A 22327-nucleotide genomic window follows, 5' to 3' on the forward strand; every position below is an offset into this window, starting at 1 on the left:
CGCACCACCACCGCCAGCCCCTCCTCGCGCGTGCCCTTGGCGGGAACTTTATCTGCTCTGATAACAAGCAAGCAAGGAGACCAGCAGGTGCTTGGGAGGGGCTGGCAGGAGAGCAGGTCGGCGAGGCCAGGCCTGGACCCAGCACCCAGCCATGGCCGAGAGGCTCGAGCTGAAGGGGCAGAAGCCTGAGGTCGTGGCAGGCGGCGGCGGGGGTCCCGGAGGGGTGGGAGCCGGGGACTCCTGTCTCTGTCACTGCTGCTGCGGGACAGCCAAGCTCACCGGCGCCCTGGGAGGCGGGCTGGGGGCTCAGGGGTCCCGACACTCGAGCACAGCTCGGGTGACCACTTACATGCTGCCCTAAGAGCCACAGAGGGATCCACCGCCCTTCAGCGAGACATGCTTTTCACTCAATGACGCCAGGCCCCGGGCGTGCTGTTCAAAGGCAGGTTCTGACCCGGATGGGCCCAGTGGGCCGGGAGCTCCCGGGGGCTTCGCCTGCGGCTGCAGGGCCACAGCCATGTCTGGGCAGCGGACATGCCGCCCGGAGCCACGTCCGAGTCACCTGGGGAGCCTTGGCGGCCTCTGACACTGGTCCCAGCCCCAAGTTTCTGAGTGAGCTGACCTGCGGGGGGCCTGAGTATCCGGACCACCCCCCAGTGCTGACCCCTGTGGTGTGTGGTCAGAACCAAGAAGCTTTGGCGGGCTATGTAGCCGGGGCCGTGACCTTGGCTTCCCAGGGAGCAGACATGGCCCGGGGATGTGACTCCTTCCTCCACGATGAGGCAGAAGAGGCAACACCAGGCAGGGGTGATGGGCCACAGGCCCCTTCTCAGACACGTCAGAACTGGCTGGGTTGAGAGGGATCGCCCACAGCTCCAGCTGTCCAACTGTCCAGTGTCACACTCACTCTGAGGGACACACAGGGTCAAATCGGAAGGTTTCTTCCAGGGTAAGAATTATGAAAAACCTCCAGTCATTATGCCATTTTCTTTAGGGTGATTTAGAGTTTGTCAGCAAAATGATAAAAATTCACATGGAATTGTAGCATTTTAGCTTGGACTCATAATTTCTTGGGTTTCTTAATGGGCGGCTCCTAGGCGCTTTCCTGCACACTGTTCCCAGTCACGGCTTTGGAACTTCAGGGCAGTAGAAACGCAGAGTGTGGCCTCGGGCTTCGGTCTCACTGTCCACGCCCATGGAGCCAGGACTCCAGGTGAGGAGGCTCGAGGCACAGGGCAGCAACTGGCAGACGCAGACTCCGTGCCGCCGCGGCACGGACAGTGCAGACTCTCTGGGGCTTAGTCTCGGGACTGAACCCTCACACTTAGTCTCTGAATTCCCACAAACATGAACATGTGTGCTGAGCTGCACACGTGTTATCACAGCGACCTTCTCGGGACACGTGTCCATGGTTGGGGGGTAGGCACTGGGAGAGGGCAGCTTCCTGCCCAGCATGCCTGTGGGACCACTTGAGCAGATGACCCCCGAAAAGGGTGCATGCCAGACCAAGTGGGGCTCACCCCAGGTTCCCACCTGGGGGCCGTAAGGAGCGGGAGCCACCCCTCTCCCTGGTGGGGGGTCCGAGGAATCAGCAGAAACTGAAGGGCTAGATGAGAGGAAGATGCCCAGTGGATGATCACTGATCACAGCGAGACCCGAGAAGATCTCAAAAGGAATCAAAACAGGAGAGTCAATAGGTGTCAAGACTGCGGTGACAGAGGCTGGAATCATCGACGGGTTGTGAAGCTGCCACAATGAAAATACTTCAGTGAGCATCTGTGAACATGCTTGAAACAAATGGGAAAACAGAAGTAGGAAGTTTAAGGAAAGAAACCAAACATACACAGAAGAACCAAACGGAAATTTTAGATTAAAAAATACAGAAGCCAGACTAAAAAGCTCAAAGAATGTGTTCCTCAGCAGAGGGGAGGGGAAAGGGGAAAGAATCAGTGACATGGAAGAAAAAAAAAATAGAAGTTTCCAGGTTTGAACAAATGGAGAGAAACTAGAGCCAGAAAAAGTTGTGCAGAGCTCGGTGCCCAGCCGTGGTAAAGACTGACGCCTGAGTCATCGGGGTCCTGCAGGACAGAAGAAAGCAGGGTGAGGAGTGAGCCTTCAGATCCAAGAAGCTGAGAGAACTGCTAACAAGGCACCCCAGCCCATGCCACATTGTAATCAAACTTCTGGATATCAAAGACACACACAAGAAACTCTAGAAAGCAACTGCTTAAAATAAAAAGGAATTACTTAGGTGTTAATCTAACAAACCATGTACAGGACTTTTATACTGAAGACCACAAAGTGACAATGAGACAGAAACCTACGTAAATGGAGATGCATAGTGTGCTCACAGGTTGGAAGACTCTACGCAGATGTCCATACTCCCCAAACTGATATGCTCTTTTAACACAATTTCTATCAACATCCAAGCAAGATCTATTTTTGGTGTCTAGGGATAAGGCTACTCTAAAATTTATTCAGAAAGGCCAAGGAACTAGAAAGGTTAAATATTTTATTCTTTATTTGAAATACTTACTTCTTTAGAAAATATTTTAAAAATGAAAAATAAGGTAGGAAGACTTGGTCTACACAACCTCAAGGCCGCAAGGGCAGATATAAACACACCATCAAGACAGTGAGGGACAGAGGGACAGAGGCCAACAGACACAACAGAGAACTCAGAAGCAGATTCACACACGTGCGCCCACAGATTTTGACAACAGGGCCAAAGAAGATCACTGAAGCAAAGACGACCTTTTTAACACATGGAGCCTGAGCAACTGAATGTCCAATAACCCTGATCCAGATCACAGCTTGCAAAAAAATTAACTCAAAATGGTCATGGATTTACATGTAAAAGTATAAAACTTTTAGAAAAAAATGTGAGAAAATCTTTAAGAACTAGGGTTAAGACAGAGAGTTTTTAGCCTTGACACTAAAATCACCATCTATAAGAAAAAAACTGAAAAACTGGACTTCAAATACAGCAGCAGCAAAGCAAGTGGTCCAGTTAGAATGTGGTCAAAAGATGTGAAGAGACGTTTCACCAAAGAGGATTTGTAGGGGGAAATAAACACTTGGATAAATGTTCGACATAACTGGCCAGTGAGGAAATGCAAATTAAAACCACAGTGGGTACCACCTATCACAAGAGCTGAAATGAAAAATAGTGACAACTCCCAGTGCTGGTGAGGATGCTGAGAAACTGGGTCACTCACATGTTGCTGGTGGGAGTGGAAAATAGCATATGTTGTTCAGTCGCTAAGTCATGTCCGACTCTCTGCGACCCTCTGGACTTCAGCACACCAGGCTTCCCTGTCCTTCACTATCTCTCAGAGTTTACTCAAACTTACTCCATTGTGTTGGTGATGTTATCCAACCATCTCATCCTGCTCCATCTGGGGAGAAGTTTGCCAGTTTCTTAAAAAATTAAACAGGCAAATATGCAAGTGCATGCGACCCAGCAATGCTCTCGGCATTAATCCCGAGAAGTGAGATTTCATGTCTGCATGGGTATCTGGATGTTTATGGCAGCTTTATTTACAATAGCCCAAACTGGACTCAACCTAGATGTCCTTCAACAAGTGAATGATTAAACCAGCCACGGTCCACTCACACCGTGGAGTGACCTGTAGGACTCAGCAGTCCTGCAGGCGCGGGTAGGCAAGCCACCTGCTTGCCTCCAGGGAGTCACACTGAGTGAAAAGAGCCAGTCCCCAAAAGTATATAATGTGCGACTCCACTTACGTGGAGTTGTTTGCCAGCTGCTGAGTTGTGTCTGACTCTTTGTGACCCCATGGACTGCAACATACAACATTCTTGAAATGACAGCTTTATGGAAATGGACAGCTGAGTGGTTATCCAGGTTCGGGACAGTGTCAGGGTGGGAAGGCGGTGGCTGTCTATAAAAAGGCACCATGTGGTGCTGGGGGTCCTGAGTGCTGGCTGAGTCCTCGTCGGTACATGTGCTTCGATCCTGCGCTAAGTGGGGCAGATGCTGTCACTGGGGGACGGGGCGAGGGCACGGGGGTCTCTGCATTACTTCTTATAACTGCACGGGAGGCTACAGTTGCTCTCAATAAAAGCTTTAATTTTGGAAAAGGACCCAATGAGTTTAGAAAGCTCTGTGTACTTGACTCCTCTCAGCCGCGTTCGCTCTTCAGTCTCTAAGTCCCGTGATAAACACAGTTAAAGTTGTTTACGAGTTCACCCAGCGGGCTTCGCTGTCCTCAGACCCTGCCTCTCGGGCTGCGTCCTGACCTCAGTCCCAGCCCCACGCCAGGCCCGCCGAGGCAGATCTCTATTTCTTCAGGTGACCCGAGTGCCTGGCGCCACTGGGAGGCAGTGGCTCAGGACACAGACTCAGGAACACTGAGGAAGGGACTCCAGCCCATGCCTGCGCAGGGGCTGCTGTCCCATCTGATCCCTGGCAGGCTAAAGAAAAGGCAGGAAGGGGTTGCAGCGACTGGCCCAAGGTCACCTGCTAGGAAGTGCCGCTGGACGTGCCAACCCGCCCTCTCAGTGATGTGCCCTCTCTTCTGCCTCCCCAGCTGCTGCAGAGTCTGCCGTCTCTCCCACCCCTGTGGAGCTTCCCTGCCCTCCCCTCCCGCCATGGAGGCTGGCCACCCGGCCTCTTCTGGCTGGGCTGTTCTGCATTTCTGTGGCCCTTCTCTCCTCCCTTCTTTAACTGTCACCAACCCCAATCACTTCCTCGTCATTCTTTCCCTTACTGTAGGTACTGAGCACCTACTGCCCACTAGAGCAAGACCGGCAAGGCTGTACTGAGGTGAGCCCCAGGTGCCCCGTAAGTGTGCCCCAGATGTGTCCTGGGTGTATCTCAGCTGTGTTCTAGGCATGTCCCAGGTGTGTCCAAGTGTGTCCCTGGTGTGTCTCAGGCGAGCCCCAGATGAGCTCCAGGCGAGCCCCAGATGAGCTCCAGGTGAGTCCCAGGCGTGTCTCAGGTGTGTTCTAGGCATGTCCCGGGTGTGTCCAAGTGTGTCCCTGGTGTGTCTCGGGTGAGCCCCAGGTGAGCCTTGGGTGAGCCCTGGGTGTGTCTTGGGTGAACACCGGGTGTGTCTCAGGTATGTTCTAGGCATGTCCCAGGTGTGTCTCGGGTGAGCCCTGGGCGTGTCTCGAGCAAGCCCCGGGGGAGCCCCAGGTGAGCCCAAGGCGTGTCTCAGGTATGTTCTAGGCATGTCCCAGGTGTGTCTCGGGTGAGCCCACAGTGTGTCTTGGGTGAGCCCCGGGTAAGCCCTGGGCGTATCCCCTGGGGGAGCCCGGGCCTGTCCCTGGCCTCTTCCTTCTCCCTCCTGCCTCTCTCTGTGGGGGCTCAGCCCCCAGGTACAGTTGGTGTGTCCTGCGTCCCTTTCTATTTTAACCTGGATGCTTCTCTTGGCATTCCTGCTCCACCAGCCACACAGGTGAGGGCAGGGGCTGACAGGGAGCTGATTCCTCGGCAAGAGCCAGGGTTACCCCAGGGCGAGGGCGCCACCAGCCTGACACGCTGTTCTCCGTGTCAGGTCGGGACGCGTGTCAGGGCTCACGTACTGACCAGTGCCCTGGCCAGGGTCTCGCCTGTGGACATGCGGGAAGTCTACGCCTAAACCATCATTCGCCGGTCTTCTCACTGATCGCTTTTCTAAAGACGAAAATGGCACTCGGTGAGGAAAACCAGCCATGTGCGTGAACTGAGCTTCCTCCTGGGCCCCGTGTCCCCACCAGGAAACAGAGGAGAGTCTGGCCTGTCTGTTCAGGCCAGCAGGCTGGACAGGGCCGCTCCCATGAGGCAGGGGCTCCGGGCTCGTGAGGTGGGCCTGGGCCCCACGTGTCCTTCCTTGCAGGAAGCAGTGGGCGCACGGCCGGGCTAATCCGCCTGCGAGCAGCTTAGGGATTGTCTTTTGCTGGCACCTGCTCGCTGCCCTGCACGTCCTCCACTCTGGCCGGGATTTAGCCCAAGCTGCGTCAGCGGGCTTCCCGGGGCTCCCACCGCCCGGCCAGCCTCCCGTCCCGAGGGCGGGCACAGGCCACAGGCCAAGGGCGGCGGATCAGTCCGGCTGGGGACGCGGGAGCCGGACGTGGAGAAGGCCCGGCGCCGGGATGGATTTCGGGTCCCTGGAGACGGTGGTGGCCAATTCAGCCTTCATTGCGGCCCGGGGCAGCTTCGATGCGAGCAGCGGCCCGGCCTCTCGGGACAGGAAGTACCTGGCCAGGCTCAAGCTGCCCCCGCTGTCCAAGTGCGAGGCGCTCCGGGAGAGCCTGGACCTGGGCTTCGAGGGCATGTGCCTGGAGCAGCCCATTGGCAAGCGGCTCTTCCAGCAGTTCCTGCGGGCCCACGAGCAGCACGGGCCAGCCCTGCAGCTCTGGAAGGACATCGAGGACTACGACACGGCCGACGATGCCCTCCGGCCGCAGAAGGCCCAGGCCCTCCGGGCCGCGTACCTGGAGCCCCAGGCCCAGCTCTTCTGCAGCTTCCTGGATGCGGAGACGGTGGCACGGGCCCGCGCGGGGGCGGGGGACGGGCTCTTCCAGCCCCTGCTGCAGGCCGTCCTGGGGCACCTCGGCCAGGCCCCCTTCCAGGAGTTCCTGGACAGCCTCTACTTCCTGCGCTTCCTGCAGTGGAAGTGGCTGGAGGCCCAGCCCATGGGCGAGGACTGGTTCCTAGACTTCAGGGTGCTGGGGCGGGGCGGCTTCGGGGAGGTGTTCGCCTGCCAGATGAAGGCCACCGGCAAGCTGTACGCGTGCAAGAAGCTGAACAAGAAGCGGCTGAAAAAGCGGAAGGGGTACCAGGTGGGCTGCGCTGCTCGGGGCGCCTGGGTGGGGGTCGGAACCCTGCGCCCCCTGGTCAGACCCGCCTGTCTGCACAGCGGCCGAGCGCCTGGCCAGGGCCGTGGGCGCGGGTGAGGCTCCATGTTGGACCTGCGGCTCGGCCCGGCCGCCTACTCTGGGCCAGGCCGGGTGGCCGTCCTCCGCAAAGCGCGGCCTGGGTGTAGCTGGCAAGGATGCTGTGCCAGCTTCCTCGTCCTCCTCGGTCTGTCGGCGCCCCCACGAGACGCAGCAGCCAGTGCCGGGGAGGCTGGATCGGTTCCCCAGACCCCTTCCTCTGGCTTCCCGGGACTCCCTGGTTGCACAGTGAGGAGGCTGCCCAGGGTGTCCCCGTGGCCAGTGCGGGGAAGCTGGGGCGCCTAGCTCAGCGCTGCCCGGGTCCTGGAGGGGGCAGGGGCGCACAGGGGGCAGAGGCTCCCCTGCTCTGCCTCTGGCATCAGGCTCCATTTGGGCGGGATCAAAGTGGCTTAGTGTCTCGGATACTCGTCTCTGGCAGCAGTCCGTCTAGCGCCGTCGTTCCCATTCTGGGGCAACAGCAGCCCCCCCGCAGCACCCCGCCCAGGCCCCTGATGGCACTCTGCCCGATGGACTCTGGGGCAGCGGTCACCCTCGGGGCCATCTACCTGTAATCTTAACCCAGCCGTTAGGGAACTAAGCTGCTTCTCTCCCAAGTTCAGGAAACTTACTGAACTTTTACAGTAAAATCTGCCTAAGATCTTCCCATGCAGTGGAGAGAAAGGGCTTCCGAAATCAAGAAGGGCTCTTGTCCTTACCCAGCACAACTTTTAGAAGCACTTTAAACAGACTTCATAGGGTTTTAAGATGAGCATAGAAAGTGACTAGGGGTGCGGGGTGGCTTGGGAGGGTGCTGGCCAGTGGGCCTGGCTGATCTCCGCTGTCCAGAGGCCTGGACAGGAGGAGAGGCAGGTCTGCAGAGGTGGAGCTGGAGGGAAGGCCAGTGCTCACAGGTGCCCAGGGACCCGCGTGACCTCAGGGGCGTTTGCAAGGCTGGTGGTGGGAGCCCGCTTGCTCCAGGCTCCAGGAACCCTGCAGTCCCTGCACATGACGGGTTCCCAGGCTGCACCCTGTCCCTGCGAGATGCGGCCTGTGGGGCACGTCACTCAGTTACCTACAGCTGCTCTGCTGCTGCTGTTCAGTCACTCGGTCGTGTCCGACTCTGCGACCCCATGGACCGCAGCGTGCCAGGCCTCCCTGTCCATCGCCAACTTCTGGAGCTTGCTCAAACTCACATCCATCGAGTTGGTGATGCCATCCAGCCATCTCATCCTTTGTCGTCCCTGTCTCCTCTTGCTTTCAATCTTTTCCAGCATCAGGGTCTTTTCCAGTGAGTCAGTTATTCTTATCAGGTGGTCAAAGTGTTGGAGCTTCAGCATCAGTCCTTCCAATGAATATTGAGGACTGGTTTCCTTTAGGATTGACTGGTTGGATCTCCTTGCAGTCCAAGGGACTCTCAAGAGTCTTCTCCAACACCACAGTTCAAAAGCATCAATACTTTGGTGCTCAGCTTTCTTCACAGTCCAACTCTCACATCCATACATGACTACTGGAAAAACCATAGCCTTGACTAGATGAACCTTTGTTGGCAAAGTGATGTCTCTGCTTTTTAATATGCTGTGTAGGTTGGTCATAGCTTTTCTTCCAAGGACCAAGTGTCCTTTAATTTCATGGCTCCAGTCACCATTGCAGTGATTTGGAGCCCCTACAAAGAAAATCCACCATTGCTTCTACTTTTTCTCCTTTTATTTGCCATGAAGTGGTGAGACCAGATGCTATGATCATAGTTTTTGGAATGTTGAGTTTTAAGCCAGCTTTTTCACTGTCTCTTTCACCTTCAAGAGGCTCTTTAGTTCCTCTTCACTTTCCGACATTAGAGTGGTATCATCTGCATATCTGAGGTTGTTATTTCTCCTGGCGATCCTGATTCCAGCTTGTGCTTCATCCAGCCTGGCATTTCACGTGATGTATTCTGCATATAATTTACATAAACATGGTGATAACATACAGCCTTGTGGTACTCCTTTCCCAATTTTGAACCAGTCGCTCTGTTCAGTTCAGTTCAGTTGCTATCGTGTGTGACTCTTTGTGACCCCATGAACTGCAGCGTACCAGGCCTCCCTGTCCATCACCAACTCCCTGAGTCTACCCAAACTCATGTCCATTGTGTCGGTGATGCCATCCAACCATCTCATCCTCTGTCGTCCCCTTCTGCTCCTGCCTTCAATCTTTCCCAGCATCAGGGTCTTTTACAATGAGTCAACTCTTCGCATCAGGTGGCCAAAGTATTGGAGTTTCAGCTTTAGCCTCAGTCCTTCCAATGAACACCTGGGACTGATCTCCTTTAGGATGGACTGGTTGGATCTCCTTGCAGTCCAAGGGACTCTCAAGAGTCTTCTCAACACCACAGTTCAAAAGCATCAATACTTTGGTGCTCAGCTTTCTTCACAGTCCAACTCTCACATCCATACATGACCACTGAAAAAACCATAGCCTTGACTAGACGGACTTTTGTTGGCAAAGTAATGTCTCTGCTTTTTACAACCTCTAGAGATCAAATTGCCAACATCTGCTGGATCATGGAAAAAGCAAGAGAGTTCCAGAAAAACATCTATTTCTGCTTTATTGACTATGCCAAAGCCTCTGACTGTGTGGATCACAATAAACTGTGGAAAATTCTGAAAGAAATGGGAATACCAGACCACCTGACCTGCCTCTTGAGAAACCTATATGCAGGTCAGGAAGCAATAGTTAGAACTGGACATGGAACAACCAAATAGGTAAAGGAGTACATCAAGGCTGTATATTGTCACCCTGCTTATTTAACTCCTATGCAGAGTACATCATGAGAAACGCTGGGCTGGGAGAAGCACAAGCTGGAATCAAGACTGCTGGGAGAAATATCAATAACCTCAGATATGCAGATGACACCACCCTTATGGCAGAAAGTGAAGAGGAACTAAAGAGCCTCTTGATGCAAGTGAAAGAGGAGAGTCAAAAAGTTGGCTTAAAGCTCAACATTCAGAAAACGAAGATCATGGCATCCGGTCCCAACACTTCATGGGAAATAGATGGAGAAACAGTGGAAACAGTGTCAGACTTCATTTTTTTGGGCTCCAAAATCACTGCAGATGGTGACTGCAGCCATGAAATTAAAAGACGCTTACTCCTTGGAAGGAAAGTTATGACCAACTTAGACAGCATATTCAAAAGCAGAGACGTTACTTTGCCAACAAAGGTTCATCTAGTCAAGGCTATGGTTTTTCCAGTGGTCATGTATGGATGTGAGAGTTGGACTGTGAAGACGGCTGAGCGCCGAAGAATTGATGCTTTTGAACTGTGGTGCTGGAGAAGACTCTTGAGAATTGCTTGGACTTCAAGGAGATCCAACCAGTCCATTCTAAAGGAGATCAGTCCTGGGTGTTCATTGGAAGGACTGAGGCTAAAGCTGAAAGTCCAATACTCTGGCCACCTCATGTGAAGGGTTGACTCATTGGAAAAGACTCTGATGCTGGGAGAGATTGGGGGCAGGAGGAGAAGGGGACGACAGAGGATGAGATGGCTGGATGGCATCACTGACTCGATGGACATGAGTTTGAGTGAACTCTGGGAGATGGTGATGGACAGGGAGGCCTGGCGTGCTGTGATTCATTGGGTTGCAAAGAGTCGGACATGACTAAGCGACTGAACTGAACTGAAAAAATATATCTGCAGCTCTGTGTTTTATTGGGACATTTTCCGGTTGGTGGTGCTTGGCTGTTGGGGCGGCCTTTCTCTCCTGCCTGAACCTGGGCCTGCTCTGCAGGGCGCGATGGTGGAGAAGAAGATCCTCGCCAAAGTGCACAGCAGGTTCATTGTGTCTCTGGCCTACGCCTTCGAGACCAAGACGGACCTCTGCCTAGTGATGACCATCATGAATGGAGGTGACATTCGGTAAGGCTCCTCTCAGCCTCGTGGGAGCAGGGCTGGAAGGGCTTGGCTGACTGTGCAGGGTCTCTGGGGCCAGAGGGGCTGCTTCCCACGTGCTGAGAGTGAGTGGCGAGGAGGAGAAATCCTGTCCTTATCGAGCCTTCTTCTCTGTCTTCCGTTTGCTGGTCGTTGAAGCGTCCGTGGTCTCAGTGAGATGTGGGGGCCCCGGGGTCAATGACAGAGCTGGAAGCAAGGCGTGAGGACGTTGGAACTGCAGCTTGGCCGTCAGCCCGTGGGGAGGACCAGAGGGTCTGGATTTGCGGGGGACCCAGGGGCCTGACCCTGGGCTCTCACGAGGGAAAGGACCCGCCGGTCAGCTGGGCAGCTCGGCCATGCTTGGCCAGCGCTGGTCTGTGCGATGGGGATAAGGATAAACACCGGTGCTCCGTGGCTGCCACGGAGAGTCAGCTAGGGCCTCTGAGACACTTAGGGACTCACACGTCCCTCCCGAGCATGCAGGGCCATTGCCGGGCCCCGGCCCCCGTCCGGGCGCTCCTGCACTGAAACTCGGCTGGGTGAGTTGTTGGCCGCCCTTCCAGGTGAGGGGCTGAGGCTCTGGCTGAGTTGCCTATGCGTGTTCATGGAGGAGGAGCCAAGGGTCTGGAGTGTGCAAACAACAAGAGACCGACCTTGACGCTCCGCGTGCCTCCACGCCCACCACGCCCTGCAGGGTGCTGGGGAGGCGGTGTGATGTCCTGTGTGCACGGCCCTGCGCTGCGCCGGGTACTGTGTCGGCCTGTACACTGCACCGAGCCGCGCTGGGTGCGGCTGCCCGTGCCACCCCGCCCTGTCGCAGCCTCTGCTGCACCACGCTCCACTGCTCAGCGTGGTGCTCTTACACTGGGTTATGTTATTCTGCACCATACTCCGTTATACCAGGCCGCAACCCACGCTGGAGCGAGGCTCTGGGTCAGCCGCTCGCGTCGAGCGGGCCTCGGGCTGCTCACGGCCTGCCTGCACCTCCCTTTGCCTGGCTCCTCTGCTGGTGGCTTTGGGGCCCATTTCCCAGCCCTGTGGGCCAGGGCCGGGGGGCGGGGGTGTGGCTGGGAGAACCGCCTGTTCCTGCCGGTACTGGCTCTGGAGAGGGAGGAGGAGGACGAGGACACCAGGGCTGGGGTTCCGGCTCTGCCGCGGGCTCCTCAGGCCGGGCGGCCTCAGCCCTCGCCGTTTCCCCAAGGTTTTACTTCCCGTCAGAACTGTGGGCCCGTGGCTTGTGGTTGTGCCAGAGATGCACGGGCTCCACGCGCTCCGCCCCCAGGTACCACATCTACAACGTGGACGAGGACAACCCCGGCTTCCAGGAGCCTCGTGCCGTCTTCTACACGGCCCAGATCGTCAGCGGCCTGGAGCACCTGCACCAGCGGAACATCATCTACCGAGACCTCAAGCCCGAGAACGTGCTGCTGGACGACGATGGTGCGGCGGGCTCCCTGCCCTCCTGCCTCCCCTCCTGCCTCCCCTCTCCAGCCTGACAGGCCATCATTAGGGGAGGGACCAGCTTTGATAAGCGCTGGTTATAGTTCCACGGCACAAAGACCAGCTGACGCCTGTTTATTGTTCGGTCAGTGATTATCCCCAAGGGAAATCTGGAGCGTGCCTGGGCACCCAGGGCTGCAGGGAGTTGGTCCAGGCGTCGGGAGTGTGTGGAGCTGTGAGTAAACAGTTAGGGCTACAGCCAAGTCCCCACTCATCACTTTCCTTGCTGCCTCTGTGAGGAGTCAAACCGGGCTTCTTATAAGAAAGCGACTCCAGAGGCCGAGGCCTCCTGTAAGTGACTTTAGGGCCCCCTCCCCATCAGAGGCTGGTTGGACACCTGACGTCCCCATAGGCCGAGGCTGCAGAGCTCGCGGAAGAGGCTGGCTGGGGGCCGGTGACCTGGACTCCAGCTGCAGGTGCTGGGGGACACCCCCGTCTGCCCACAGCGCGGAGTGGGGTCTCCTGTGTGTGCCATGCTTGTGCGTGTGCCTGGTGTGCGTGTGTGTGTGTGCAGAAGCCGGCCAGGGCTCCCGCAGCTCCAGGAAGACCAGGGCCTCTGTTTGTGGGGCTGTAGGTGACCTGAGCTGTGTTTGTTCTCCAGGCAACGTCCGCATTTCCGACCTTGGGCTGGCCGTGGAGCTGAAGGCAGGGCAGACCAAGACCAAGGGCTATGCGGGGACCCCAGGTGAAGGCTCTCTGGGGGCGCAGCCTCTCTGGGGCGGGGGCAGGGCCTGTCCTGAGGTCCCGTGGCCTGGGGTAGGGGGCATGGTGAATACTGGGGTGGCGGAAAACTGCTCTGCCATCTGTAGAGGGGGCAAGGGGCATGGCCCGTCCTGGGGTCCCACATCCTGGGGTCTCGTGGCCTGGGGTAGGGGGTATGGTGAACGCTGGGGTGTCGGAAAACTGCTCCCTCATCCGCAGAGTAGGCAGGGATACAGCCGGGGGCCTGCACAGCTGTGCGGAAGCGGCACCTGCACCCACCCTTGGGGACGGAAGCTCCCCAGCGCCGCCGTGGACAGAGCCTGGGGTCCGTGCTGAAGGCGGAGGGGCAGAGGGAGGGGGCACGGGGTGGGGGCCGGGCAGGGGCTCAGCTGTGGGCATCCTGGGGGGCAGACGGGGAGATGGCCTCGGGGGGCCCCCGGCCCACCCCTCCCCACCCCACATGGCCACGGGGAGGCTGTGCAGTGGGGGCTGCCCTTGTCCAGAGCGTGTGTGTGTGTTCACGCGAGCATGCCTGTGGGGTCCTGCCCCCGTCCCCTCTCACCCCTGGCGGGTGGGAACAGAGGCTTCACAGCGGGGGACGGGGTAGGGGTCTCACCACTGAGGCCCCTGGGGGCCGCCGGGCACCGAGACTCACACGCAGACTGCCGCGCCCTCCATGCTCCCGACGGCCCTGGATTTCTGCAGGCTTTCTCGGCAGCTCTGCTCCTCCCGTTTGCTCAGCTCTGGGAAGAAAGAGGGGCCCGGGGCTGGGGCCTCTGGGTTACGTTCTGTCCTATCCTGTGCTCTCAGCTCCTTTGGGGGCTGTCTGTCCCCACGGTAGGTCTTTCTCATCTAGGGCTTTATTTAGGTAAAGGTTCTGTCTTGAATATTCCGGACCTTGGTCCAGATCTCTGAGGTTCCTCCCTGGGCGTGAGCGTGTGAGGCAGACGCCTCTCGCCTCTTCCCGGGAACCGCGTCCTTAGGAGAACGCCACAGGGGCTCCTGCCCGGGGCCAGGACGCAGGCCGCTGGACCGCAGGTGTGGCCCGCCCCGCTTGCAGGGGGTCCTGCTGGCCGCCAGGGGGCGCCAGGCCTCGCCCGGCTGGCGCTCCGTCCGCGGGCTGCGCTGAGCCGGGCCTTTGAGGTCAGGCGCCGGGTGTGGCCGCGAGCCGCCCCGCAGGGCTTGGGGTCAGGGGTGTCCAGTGAGGCCTCACGGAGCCCGCCGTACCATCTTCCCCGGCCCCGCTTCCTCCAGCCCGGGTCAGCCGCAGTCCACCCAAGCGGGGACTTGCATGGCCGAGCAGTGGGGAGGAGACGGGAGGTTCCCCCCGAGGAGCTGACACCCTCCCGGTTCACTCCTGGCCCCCCACTGATCCTTCTTTCACGCGGCGACTTTCACCGTCGCCACTGAAGACCGCGCGGCGCGGAGGGCAGGGGCCAGCGGGCTGTCTGCCGCCGGGACGCTGTGTCTCCGGGGCCTCCTCCTGGACGTTTCCATGGAGAACGGTGGTTGGTGAACGTGTCTTTCTTGAGTCTGCGGCACCTGGACGGCAGTGTAATTCCCTGATGGGAGGCTGCGTTCGGGGCCAGTGATTCTTCTGAACTTGACCTGCAGCCCCTGGGAGAATGTCCTGTGGTCACATCCCCCTTGGGAACTGGCCACAAACACGGGCAGACCCTGCAGGGCTCAGAGAGGCTGGAAACAGACACACGTTCAGCTTTGGTTTGGGGGGACATCCAGTCATCCAAGCACAGAAGCCCCCGACTTCCCGAGCACCCCTCTGCCCCAGGAGTGCCCCACGGGCCCCAGATGCTGCCTGTCTACCTCCCCACGTGCCAGGCTGGCCTCCACACTGGGCCTGCAGGGCTGGAGCTTGGGGCGGGCTCCAGGGTGTCCCCTTCAGCTGGTGGGTCCCAGCTCCCCAGAGGTGGAGCGCACAGGCCACCAGCGTCCAGTCTGCTCTTTGGACACTGGGCCTCCGGCTTCTCCTATTGTGCCCTTTTGGGTGGCAACTGAGCGCCTGCCTCTGACCACAGCCCCGCGAACCCGCAGACCCCTTGTGAGCCTCAGACGCCCAATCCATCTGCCATGGGCACCAAAGTGGGGCAAGATCCACCCTGGGTGGGAGGGTCTCTCCTGGGAGCAGCTGTGCCTAGGGGACACTCAGGACAGGGGGGCACCTCCCAGGGGGCGGGGGTCTGCCCCATGTGTCATGGTACAAGGACCCTGCTGGCTCCAGGGAGACGGGGTGTCTGCTCCTCTTGCTGGCTGCTGAGTCCCGCTCTTCTTGCCCAGGGTTCATGGCCCCTGAGCTCCTGCTGGGGGAGGAGTACGACTTTTCCGTAGATTACTTCGCGCTGGGTGTCACGCTGTACGAGATGATCGCGGCCAGAGGGCCCTTTCGAGCCCGTGGAGAGAAGGTAGGAGTGCCGGTGGTCCTGTGTGTGTGTGTGGGTCACAGGGGCAGCGTCCCCCGCTGACCTGCCTGTGGCCCTCCGTGGGGAAGCACTGGGTTCTTGGGGCACGTCTGCCCTGGGCAGGAGGGGGACATGGTGACGTCATCCCTGGTCTCCAGATGCCAGCCCTGCCCCAGGAGCAGCTCGGCCTGGGGGCTCTTCTCCCTTGTGCTGACTGCAGGTCCTGCTCCAGGCACAGCAGCGTCCCTGGGTATCCTGGGGCAGTAGGCACTGAGGGGCTCTGGGCCGCGGAGGCCCACTCCTGCCTGGGGGCGGCCCGTCGCCTCCCTGGGGCGCTCTGCCCTGCCCAGCAGGGCCGTGAGCAGAGGCCTTCCGGAGGCTCCGTCTGTGTTCAGAACAAGAAGACCAAAGCAGACTGTCCCGTGGGCTCCACGCCACCCAGCTTGGAGCTGGGGTGAGGGGGCTCGGTGTGGACGGCACTTCAGACGAGGCTCATCTGCTGTGCCCGCGGCCCCTCGGCCTGCCTGGAGGTCTCAGCTGTCCGCCTCTTCTGCTAGACCACCCTGGGGCACCCCTATCCAGTCCCTGTGCCTCTCCCAAGACAGTTGGGAGAATAGACTGGGTCCCCCAAGAGTGAGGACCTCCCCTCGACAAACATGTAGGGCTGTTCTGTGTCTGCACCTCTGCCTTGAACCAGCGAGTCTCCCCGACCGCGGCTCAGAAGAGCAGCAGGATGGGATCCACGCTGGCCTCGGGACCAAAGGCCCCTCAGGGCCTGTGCTGACCCCACAGCCCTGCCAGGGTCCCTGTGTCCTGGTGAAAACCAACATAAGGAGCTTTTATGAGAAAGTGAACTATCCCGGTCTGTCCACTCTCTGGTCCATCGTGGTCCCTCCAAATGTTCTGTGGTCCATCCTTGCTCTGTTCAGTGGTGAGGGGCCCTGGATACACCCACGACATGGACAGGTCACGATGGATGCAAGAATGTGGGCCCCGAAGAGTGACTCTAGAAGACTCCACCCCCGGGAAGGTTTAGGAGTTTCAGGAAGGGCAAATCTGACCGACAGGGAGAGGCCTGGTCAGCGTTTGGCTGAGGTGGGGTAGAGAATTCCAGAGCGACTGTCAGGGAGCTCCCTGCTGATGGAGTCACTGGAAGTGGCCCCTATGCTCTGGGGAGCTGGCTTGAACTGTGGCCTCATGGACCCTGTGGACGCCTGCCCCTTAGAAGCTAGAGGGGAAGGTCGTAGGGGTGCAAGTCTCCGCCTTCAGGGTTTTGTGCCCTGACAGCGAGGCTGAGCCTGTCCCTGGGAGGGTGGTGTGCACCCCTCCTGAGGCTGGGCCGCCTGGGCCGCGGTACAACTGTGTCTGCAGCTGCCGGGGGTGCCGGGCGGCGGGAGGGGCCCCGTGGAGTGACTGGGCAGACGGTGCTGCACCCGCCATGCAGGTAGAGAACAAGGAGCTGAAGCAGAGGGTCCTGGAGCAGGCGGTCACCTACCCCGACAAGTTCAGCCCGGTCAGCAAAGACTTCTGCGAGGCACTGCTGCAGAAGGACCCTGAGAAGCGCCTGGGGTTCCGGGACGGCTCCTGTGATGGGCTCCGCACGCACCCCCTCTTCAGAGACGTCAGCTGGCGGCAGCTGGAGGCTGGTACTGCCCATGGGGGGCTGGGGCTGGGTGAAACCCACGACCACTCTGTCCCATGGGCATCTGGAAGCTCAGTTTGAAGCTGGCAGGGCGGGCGGCCTTGGCAAAACCCCCGCAGCATCCTTTGCCCGACGGTGCCATGGGCCCCATTCCCGCTCGTCACAACAAGCCCTGGACCGGACCTTCTCGGGTCGGGCCTCTCGGGCACCCTCGGAGGTGGCAAGGGTTGAACGGGTCTTGTTAAAGGCACCCTGACCCGCCTTTGTGCTAAGCACCCGAACCCGTGGCTGGGCGCTTCCTTTAAGGAACCCGCGAGCCAAGTCAAGCAGGGTTTCTCCAGTCGTCATCCAACCCGAGTTTGCTGCCGGGTCTTTGGTGAGCAGGTGTAAGTGAGCATGGGCGTGTGCGAGTGTGTGCACTTTACGAGTGTGTGCACATGTGAGTGTGTGCATGTGTGTATCAGGGGGAGACATGTGGGACCCACCACACCCCCCGAGCCACATCCCAGGAGCTCGAGCCTGAGACCTCACGGCCCGATGCTCTCGTAGGAGTCACCTTTGAGGGAAGGGTTGGGTGGAGGCAGCCCTGGCTGAGCTGAAGGTGCCGGCGCCCGGGGAGCCACCCAGACCAGCCCTGGGTGGAGTTGGTAGTGTGCAGGGGGCCCGGCAGCCCGAGCGGTCAGCACCCAGGAAGCTGGAGCTGGACTTTTGTCCCGAGGCCACACCCAGCTGGGCTGACTCCGCCCGGGGTCCACGCAGATGAAGGTGGGGCGAGAGGGCAGGCGTTTATCCTGAGCGTCTGGGTCCACCTGCAGGCCGGAGCCCAGTGCGGGGCCGGAGGCACGGCGGGGTGAGGGTGGTGAGGCTGGCACAGTGCCCACCTTTGTGATGGGCTTCCTGGGAGGGCGGAGAGGGTGGCAGGTGTGGGCTGGGTTCTGATGACAGGAGTCCAAATTGGACTGAGTGTCCAGCCTTTCTCGGCACCCTGGGGGGGGTCTCATGGCTCGTCTCTGCCAGGGCAGCGTTGGGGGGGCAGACACACGGGGCTTTCAGCAAGCGGCCCCCTGGCCCCGGCTGTCGGCTCAGGCTCGGGGTCTCCTGTCCCCCTGCAGGGATGCTGACCCCGCCCTTCGTCCCAGACTCCAGGACCGTCTATGCAAAGAATATCCAGGATGTGGGTGCCTTCTCCACGGTCAAGGGCGTGGCCTTTGAAAAAGCGGACACGGAATTCTTCCAGGAGTTCGCCTCGGGCACCTGCCCCATCCCCTGGCAGGAGGAGATGATCGAGACGGGCGTCTTTGGGGACTTGAACGTGTGGCGGCCCGACGGGCAGATGCCAGACGACATGAAGGGCGTCTCTGGGCAGGAGGCAGCCCCCTCATCCAAGTCGGGCATGTGTGTGCTTTCCTAGGCCGGCCACGGTGCCCGGTGGGTCAGCGAGCCCTCCCACCAGCTGCTCAGCACAGGAGGAGGAGGCCGGTCCAGCCAGACCTCCCGCCCCGGGTCAGGAGCGCCAGTGGGAAATGGTCCACTTTCTGGTACCATTTCGCTCAGAAAGGATCCAGCGCTGTTTCTCGAATGGAGTCCACCCTGACACACGGCTCTCCAGGGTGCTGGCGCAGATGAGCAAGCTGTCGGCCCCCAGGAGAGGGGCTGGGCTGGGGTTCCTGACACCTTCACGGCAGCTGGCCAGGCCCTGGCTTCTCAGGGCTGGTGCAGAGGTTGGCAAACCCTGGCCTCAGGGCTTGTGGCCCCCCCTGGAGAGGCCGGACTGGTGACCTAGCCCGTCTCCCTCAGTGCCCAGCTGCTGGACCTGCTACAGCCACCAGTCATGGTGGGGCTGGGCTGGTCCCTCCCTACACATCAGGGGTGCTGAGTCCCAGGCGTCCAAGAGCAGGGAAGGGCATAGGGCCCCAGGGTGAGATGGCCGCCGGCCACCCTCCGGCTTCCCTTCCTCCTGAGACCGTCTCCAGCCAACGACACGTGCGTGTGGACCCGCGCGGCCGGGCAGCTGGGGGCAGAGCTGTCTCCCTGCAGGCCTGCTCCTGCCCCTCACTGCCTCTGGGCCTGCAGAGCCTGGCCAGCGCAGGGCTGGTCTAGCTCTGTGGGGTTGGCTGCCTGATGGCCAGGGTAGGCCCCTCCCCGTCTTGAGCACCCCTCCCTCAGACCACGTCAGTGCAGTTAGCGCACCCGCCACCTGCGGCCCCGCGGCCTCAGGACAGCGTGATCCTGAGAAGTCGGACCTTGGAGGCCGCGGCTCGGCCACTGGGAACCGTCGGTCCTGCCAATCTGGAGCCGCTTCCCCAGCGGGTGTGGGCAGATGGCTGTCCATCAACGCGAGAGAGCAGCCTGCTGGTGGGGATGTTTCAAGTGTGTCTTTGGCCCCTCGTGCACCAAGGACATTAAAGCCCTTTCGTGATGAATAAACCTGCAGGATGGGTCTCTCTCCTGTGCGCTGGTCACAGAACGTCCTGGAAGAACCCGGCAGAGCCATCCAGCACTCCTGGTCTGTGACCTGGAACTGCACCCATACACTGACGCCGCTGTGTGTCCTAGGACAGGACATGGTCATCGGGTGGCTGCAGACCTCAGTCGCCTACAGCAGGGGCAGGAAACGCCACTTCTGGCCTTTCTCAACCATTTCATCTGCTCCAGGCCCCCGTGGCCTGAACAGAGTGGTTTAACCCTCAGGGGCCGGGAGCGGCCTGACGGGGAGTCAGCACCCCCACTGCGGCCCCCCCTGCCTTCCTCTCGTGCTTAGACGGCCAGATAACTGGGGTGCAGCTGAACTTCACATAAACAGCAAACAACTGTTTTATGTGTGTCCCAAAAATTGCGTGGGACGTACCCTAAAACTATTCAATACTTTTGGCCCAGCTGTGGCAGAGGATACACTGGACCTGTGGGTCAGCAGTTATTCCAGGAACTAGTGGGTCTGTGTGGACACAGTCACAGAAGCCTCACACGGGACCTCAGCTGTCTCTCTCACGGTCTGCTCGGGGACCCCCACCCTGATAAAGTGACAGCCAGCCGCATGTAGGCACAGGCAGCAAAAGTCCTCTAGTCACCCCACTTTTATTTTAAAAAACTTTAAAACTTAAACTGTCACATAGAAAAAAATCAATCACCAAGGCCCACACTGATGCAGGCTTCCCTGCAGGGGCAAGGAGCCGCCCACCAGCCCCCGGCCCCGCCCCGGCCCCGCCCCGGCCCCGCCTCGCCCCCGGCCCCGCCCCCCCAGCCCCACCACCCCGCCCCGCCCCGTGGGCCCCTTCCCCACCTCGAAGCCCCCACCTGGCCCCCCAACGGCACCCCCCTCCCTCGCCCTCTGCTCCACCCCCTCCCCCCCCGCCCCTCTCCAACCCCGCCACCACTCTGCAGACAGCATAAGCAGCGCCCGAAGCACGAACTTAAACGCCCCATCGTGAGGCTGGGACTCTGATCCCTTCGCACTGTCATTCCCAGTTGAGCTGCAGGGACGGCCTCCCGTTCCGGCCAGTCGAAACCTCCGGGCCGGGCTGAGGCCGCGGGGGGAGGTGCACAGGGCGGCTCCTGGTCGGTGCTCACGGTGACGCTTCGTGTGTCTTCGGGACCTCTGCTGGCGTCTGTCTTGGTGCAGACCCCCTGACCAGGCACGCCTGGAGGGGTCTCGCTGTCACTCCAGCGGTTCCCCGCCGCGCTGGGCAGGGGACAGGCTATCCAGCCCAGATAACTGGGCTGCCTGCGGCCCCCAAACGCAGCAGCAGCAGCTTGCCCGTGTGCCCCGGGCGGGTGACCGCTCCCCCAGGAGAAGCCCTCGTCCCTGGCTCCCTTGGCCCTCTGCGTTCACCTCGGGACCCCTGCAGGGAGCAGGGTGGGCACTGGGGCCCTGCGGGCGTCCCCACGCCAGGAGCCCAAGGAGAGGCCACTCTCCCACCCTGCGGTGGGCTCTGACGAGACCTGTGTTAGAATGTCCCCCACTGCCCCCACCCCCACTGAGCATATTTCCTTATTGACCTGGAGAAGCTGAAAATGACTTCACTGAAACTTTTCTTTGTATTAATAAAAAACAAAAAATGCAATTTCTATCCAAGTAGAAATGGGTAAAAATAGAGTTTAAAAATAGGGATGCACTCTCTAGATTGTGCTGTGGTCCTGGTGCACACTCTCCTTCAAAATCACAAAGATGCACGTGCTGATGCACACAGACACACACATACACACAAATACATGTGAACACATGTATAGACATGCACAAACACGCACACACATGTATACACACAAGTATACAATAAATATGCATAGACATACACATACATTTATATGACACACACATGCACACACTCATGCGCTCACATGCATACATATGCACATATATACACTCATGCATACCCGCACACAATGCACTCATGTACACACAGGCACACACATGCACTCATGTACACAACCACACAGACATGTATACACACACATGCACTCACGCACACGTGTGCACACATGCACCTGCATACACATATGCACACTCACGAACACTCGTGCACATATGCTCACATGTATACATATACACATGCACACACATGCACACATGCATGCACACTTTGTCCCCATCTCTCTCTAGATCCAGAGTTGCTGGCGCAGCCCCATAGCCTCCATGTCTGCACACTGCTCTGCTCCCCATCTGGGCAGGTCCCGGTAGCCTGTCAGGCCCTACTGTGTGTACACAGAAGTCCCCTTTTTTCTGAAGCTGCGTCCCACACTTGTCTGAGTGGAGCTGAGGCCCGGGAGAGGCAGAGACACCTTGAAGGAGGGCCCCCCCGCCAGGGCATATCCATGGAGATTCTGGGGCTATTCAAGTGATACGAGCTGATTCTGATAAACACAATAACTAACTAAACATAACTGCTAATAATCATGCAACCTGAGCTCAGCGAAGGCTGAGGTCACCTCCTCTTACTCCACGATAGGACCAGCCCCTCCGCAAGTGTCCGGACCCACAGGTTGGGCCTGAGCGAAAACCTAGCGTCTACCTTACAGGCCTTCTGCCAGCCAAGCGAAGAATAATTTGAAAGGAAAACCTCAATTTGAAAGCATAGAATTAAAATAAATATTAGCTAGGCTCTCAGGCTTTATGTAGACAATTTCAAATGGAGGTTAAATAGGCTTGATTTGATTTTGGAGAAACCAAACCTCACTCCCTCAGTGAGAGAGAACAAGTTTTGCAGGTCAGCCTCCTTTTGTCCAAGATGCAGGGCTGCGGGGAGAAAGCTTATCAAGGTCCAGGGCCTGAGATGATGGGGGCGATTGG

The 22327-nt window shown here is 58.9% G+C and overlaps 1 protein-coding gene across 1 annotated transcript; it reads left to right on the forward strand.

Annotated features, from left to right (window-relative positions):
* Positions 1 to 6075: 6075 nt before the first annotated feature.
* GRK1 (G protein-coupled receptor kinase 1) lies at positions 6076 to 19564 on the forward strand. Its single transcript, XM_061435466.1, has 7 exons — positions 6076 to 6786; positions 10643 to 10770; positions 12065 to 12222; positions 12884 to 12967; positions 15280 to 15404; positions 16846 to 17047; positions 18156 to 19564. Exons 1-7 carry the CDS (start codon positions 6097 to 6099, stop codon positions 18452 to 18454), a joined length of 1686 nt encoding a protein of 561 aa, XP_061291450.1. The 5' UTR covers positions 6076 to 6096; the 3' UTR covers positions 18455 to 19564.
* Positions 19565 to 22327: the final 2763 nt, after the last annotated feature.

The sequence above is a fragment of the Bos javanicus genome, chromosome 12 (genome assembly GCF_032452875.1).
Source record: "Bos javanicus breed banteng chromosome 12, ARS-OSU_banteng_1.0, whole genome shotgun sequence".
Classification (NCBI taxonomy): Eukaryota; Metazoa; Chordata; class Mammalia; order Artiodactyla; family Bovidae; genus Bos; species Bos javanicus.

Excerpts from the sequence above, each read along its gene's own strand:
- GRK1 (XM_061435466.1), top strand. The coding sequence starts at position 6,097 with ATGGATTTCGGGTCCCTGGAGACGGTGGTGGCCAATTCAGCCTTCATT. Across the intron at positions 12,968-15,279 it reads GGGCTATGCGGGGACCCCAG|GGTTCATGGCCCCTGAGCTC; the intron begins GTGAAGGCTCTC and ends CTTCTTGCCCAG. Across the intron at positions 15,405-16,845 it reads TTCGAGCCCGTGGAGAGAAG|GTAGAGAACAAGGAGCTGAA; the intron begins GTAGGAGTGCCG and ends CCCGCCATGCAG.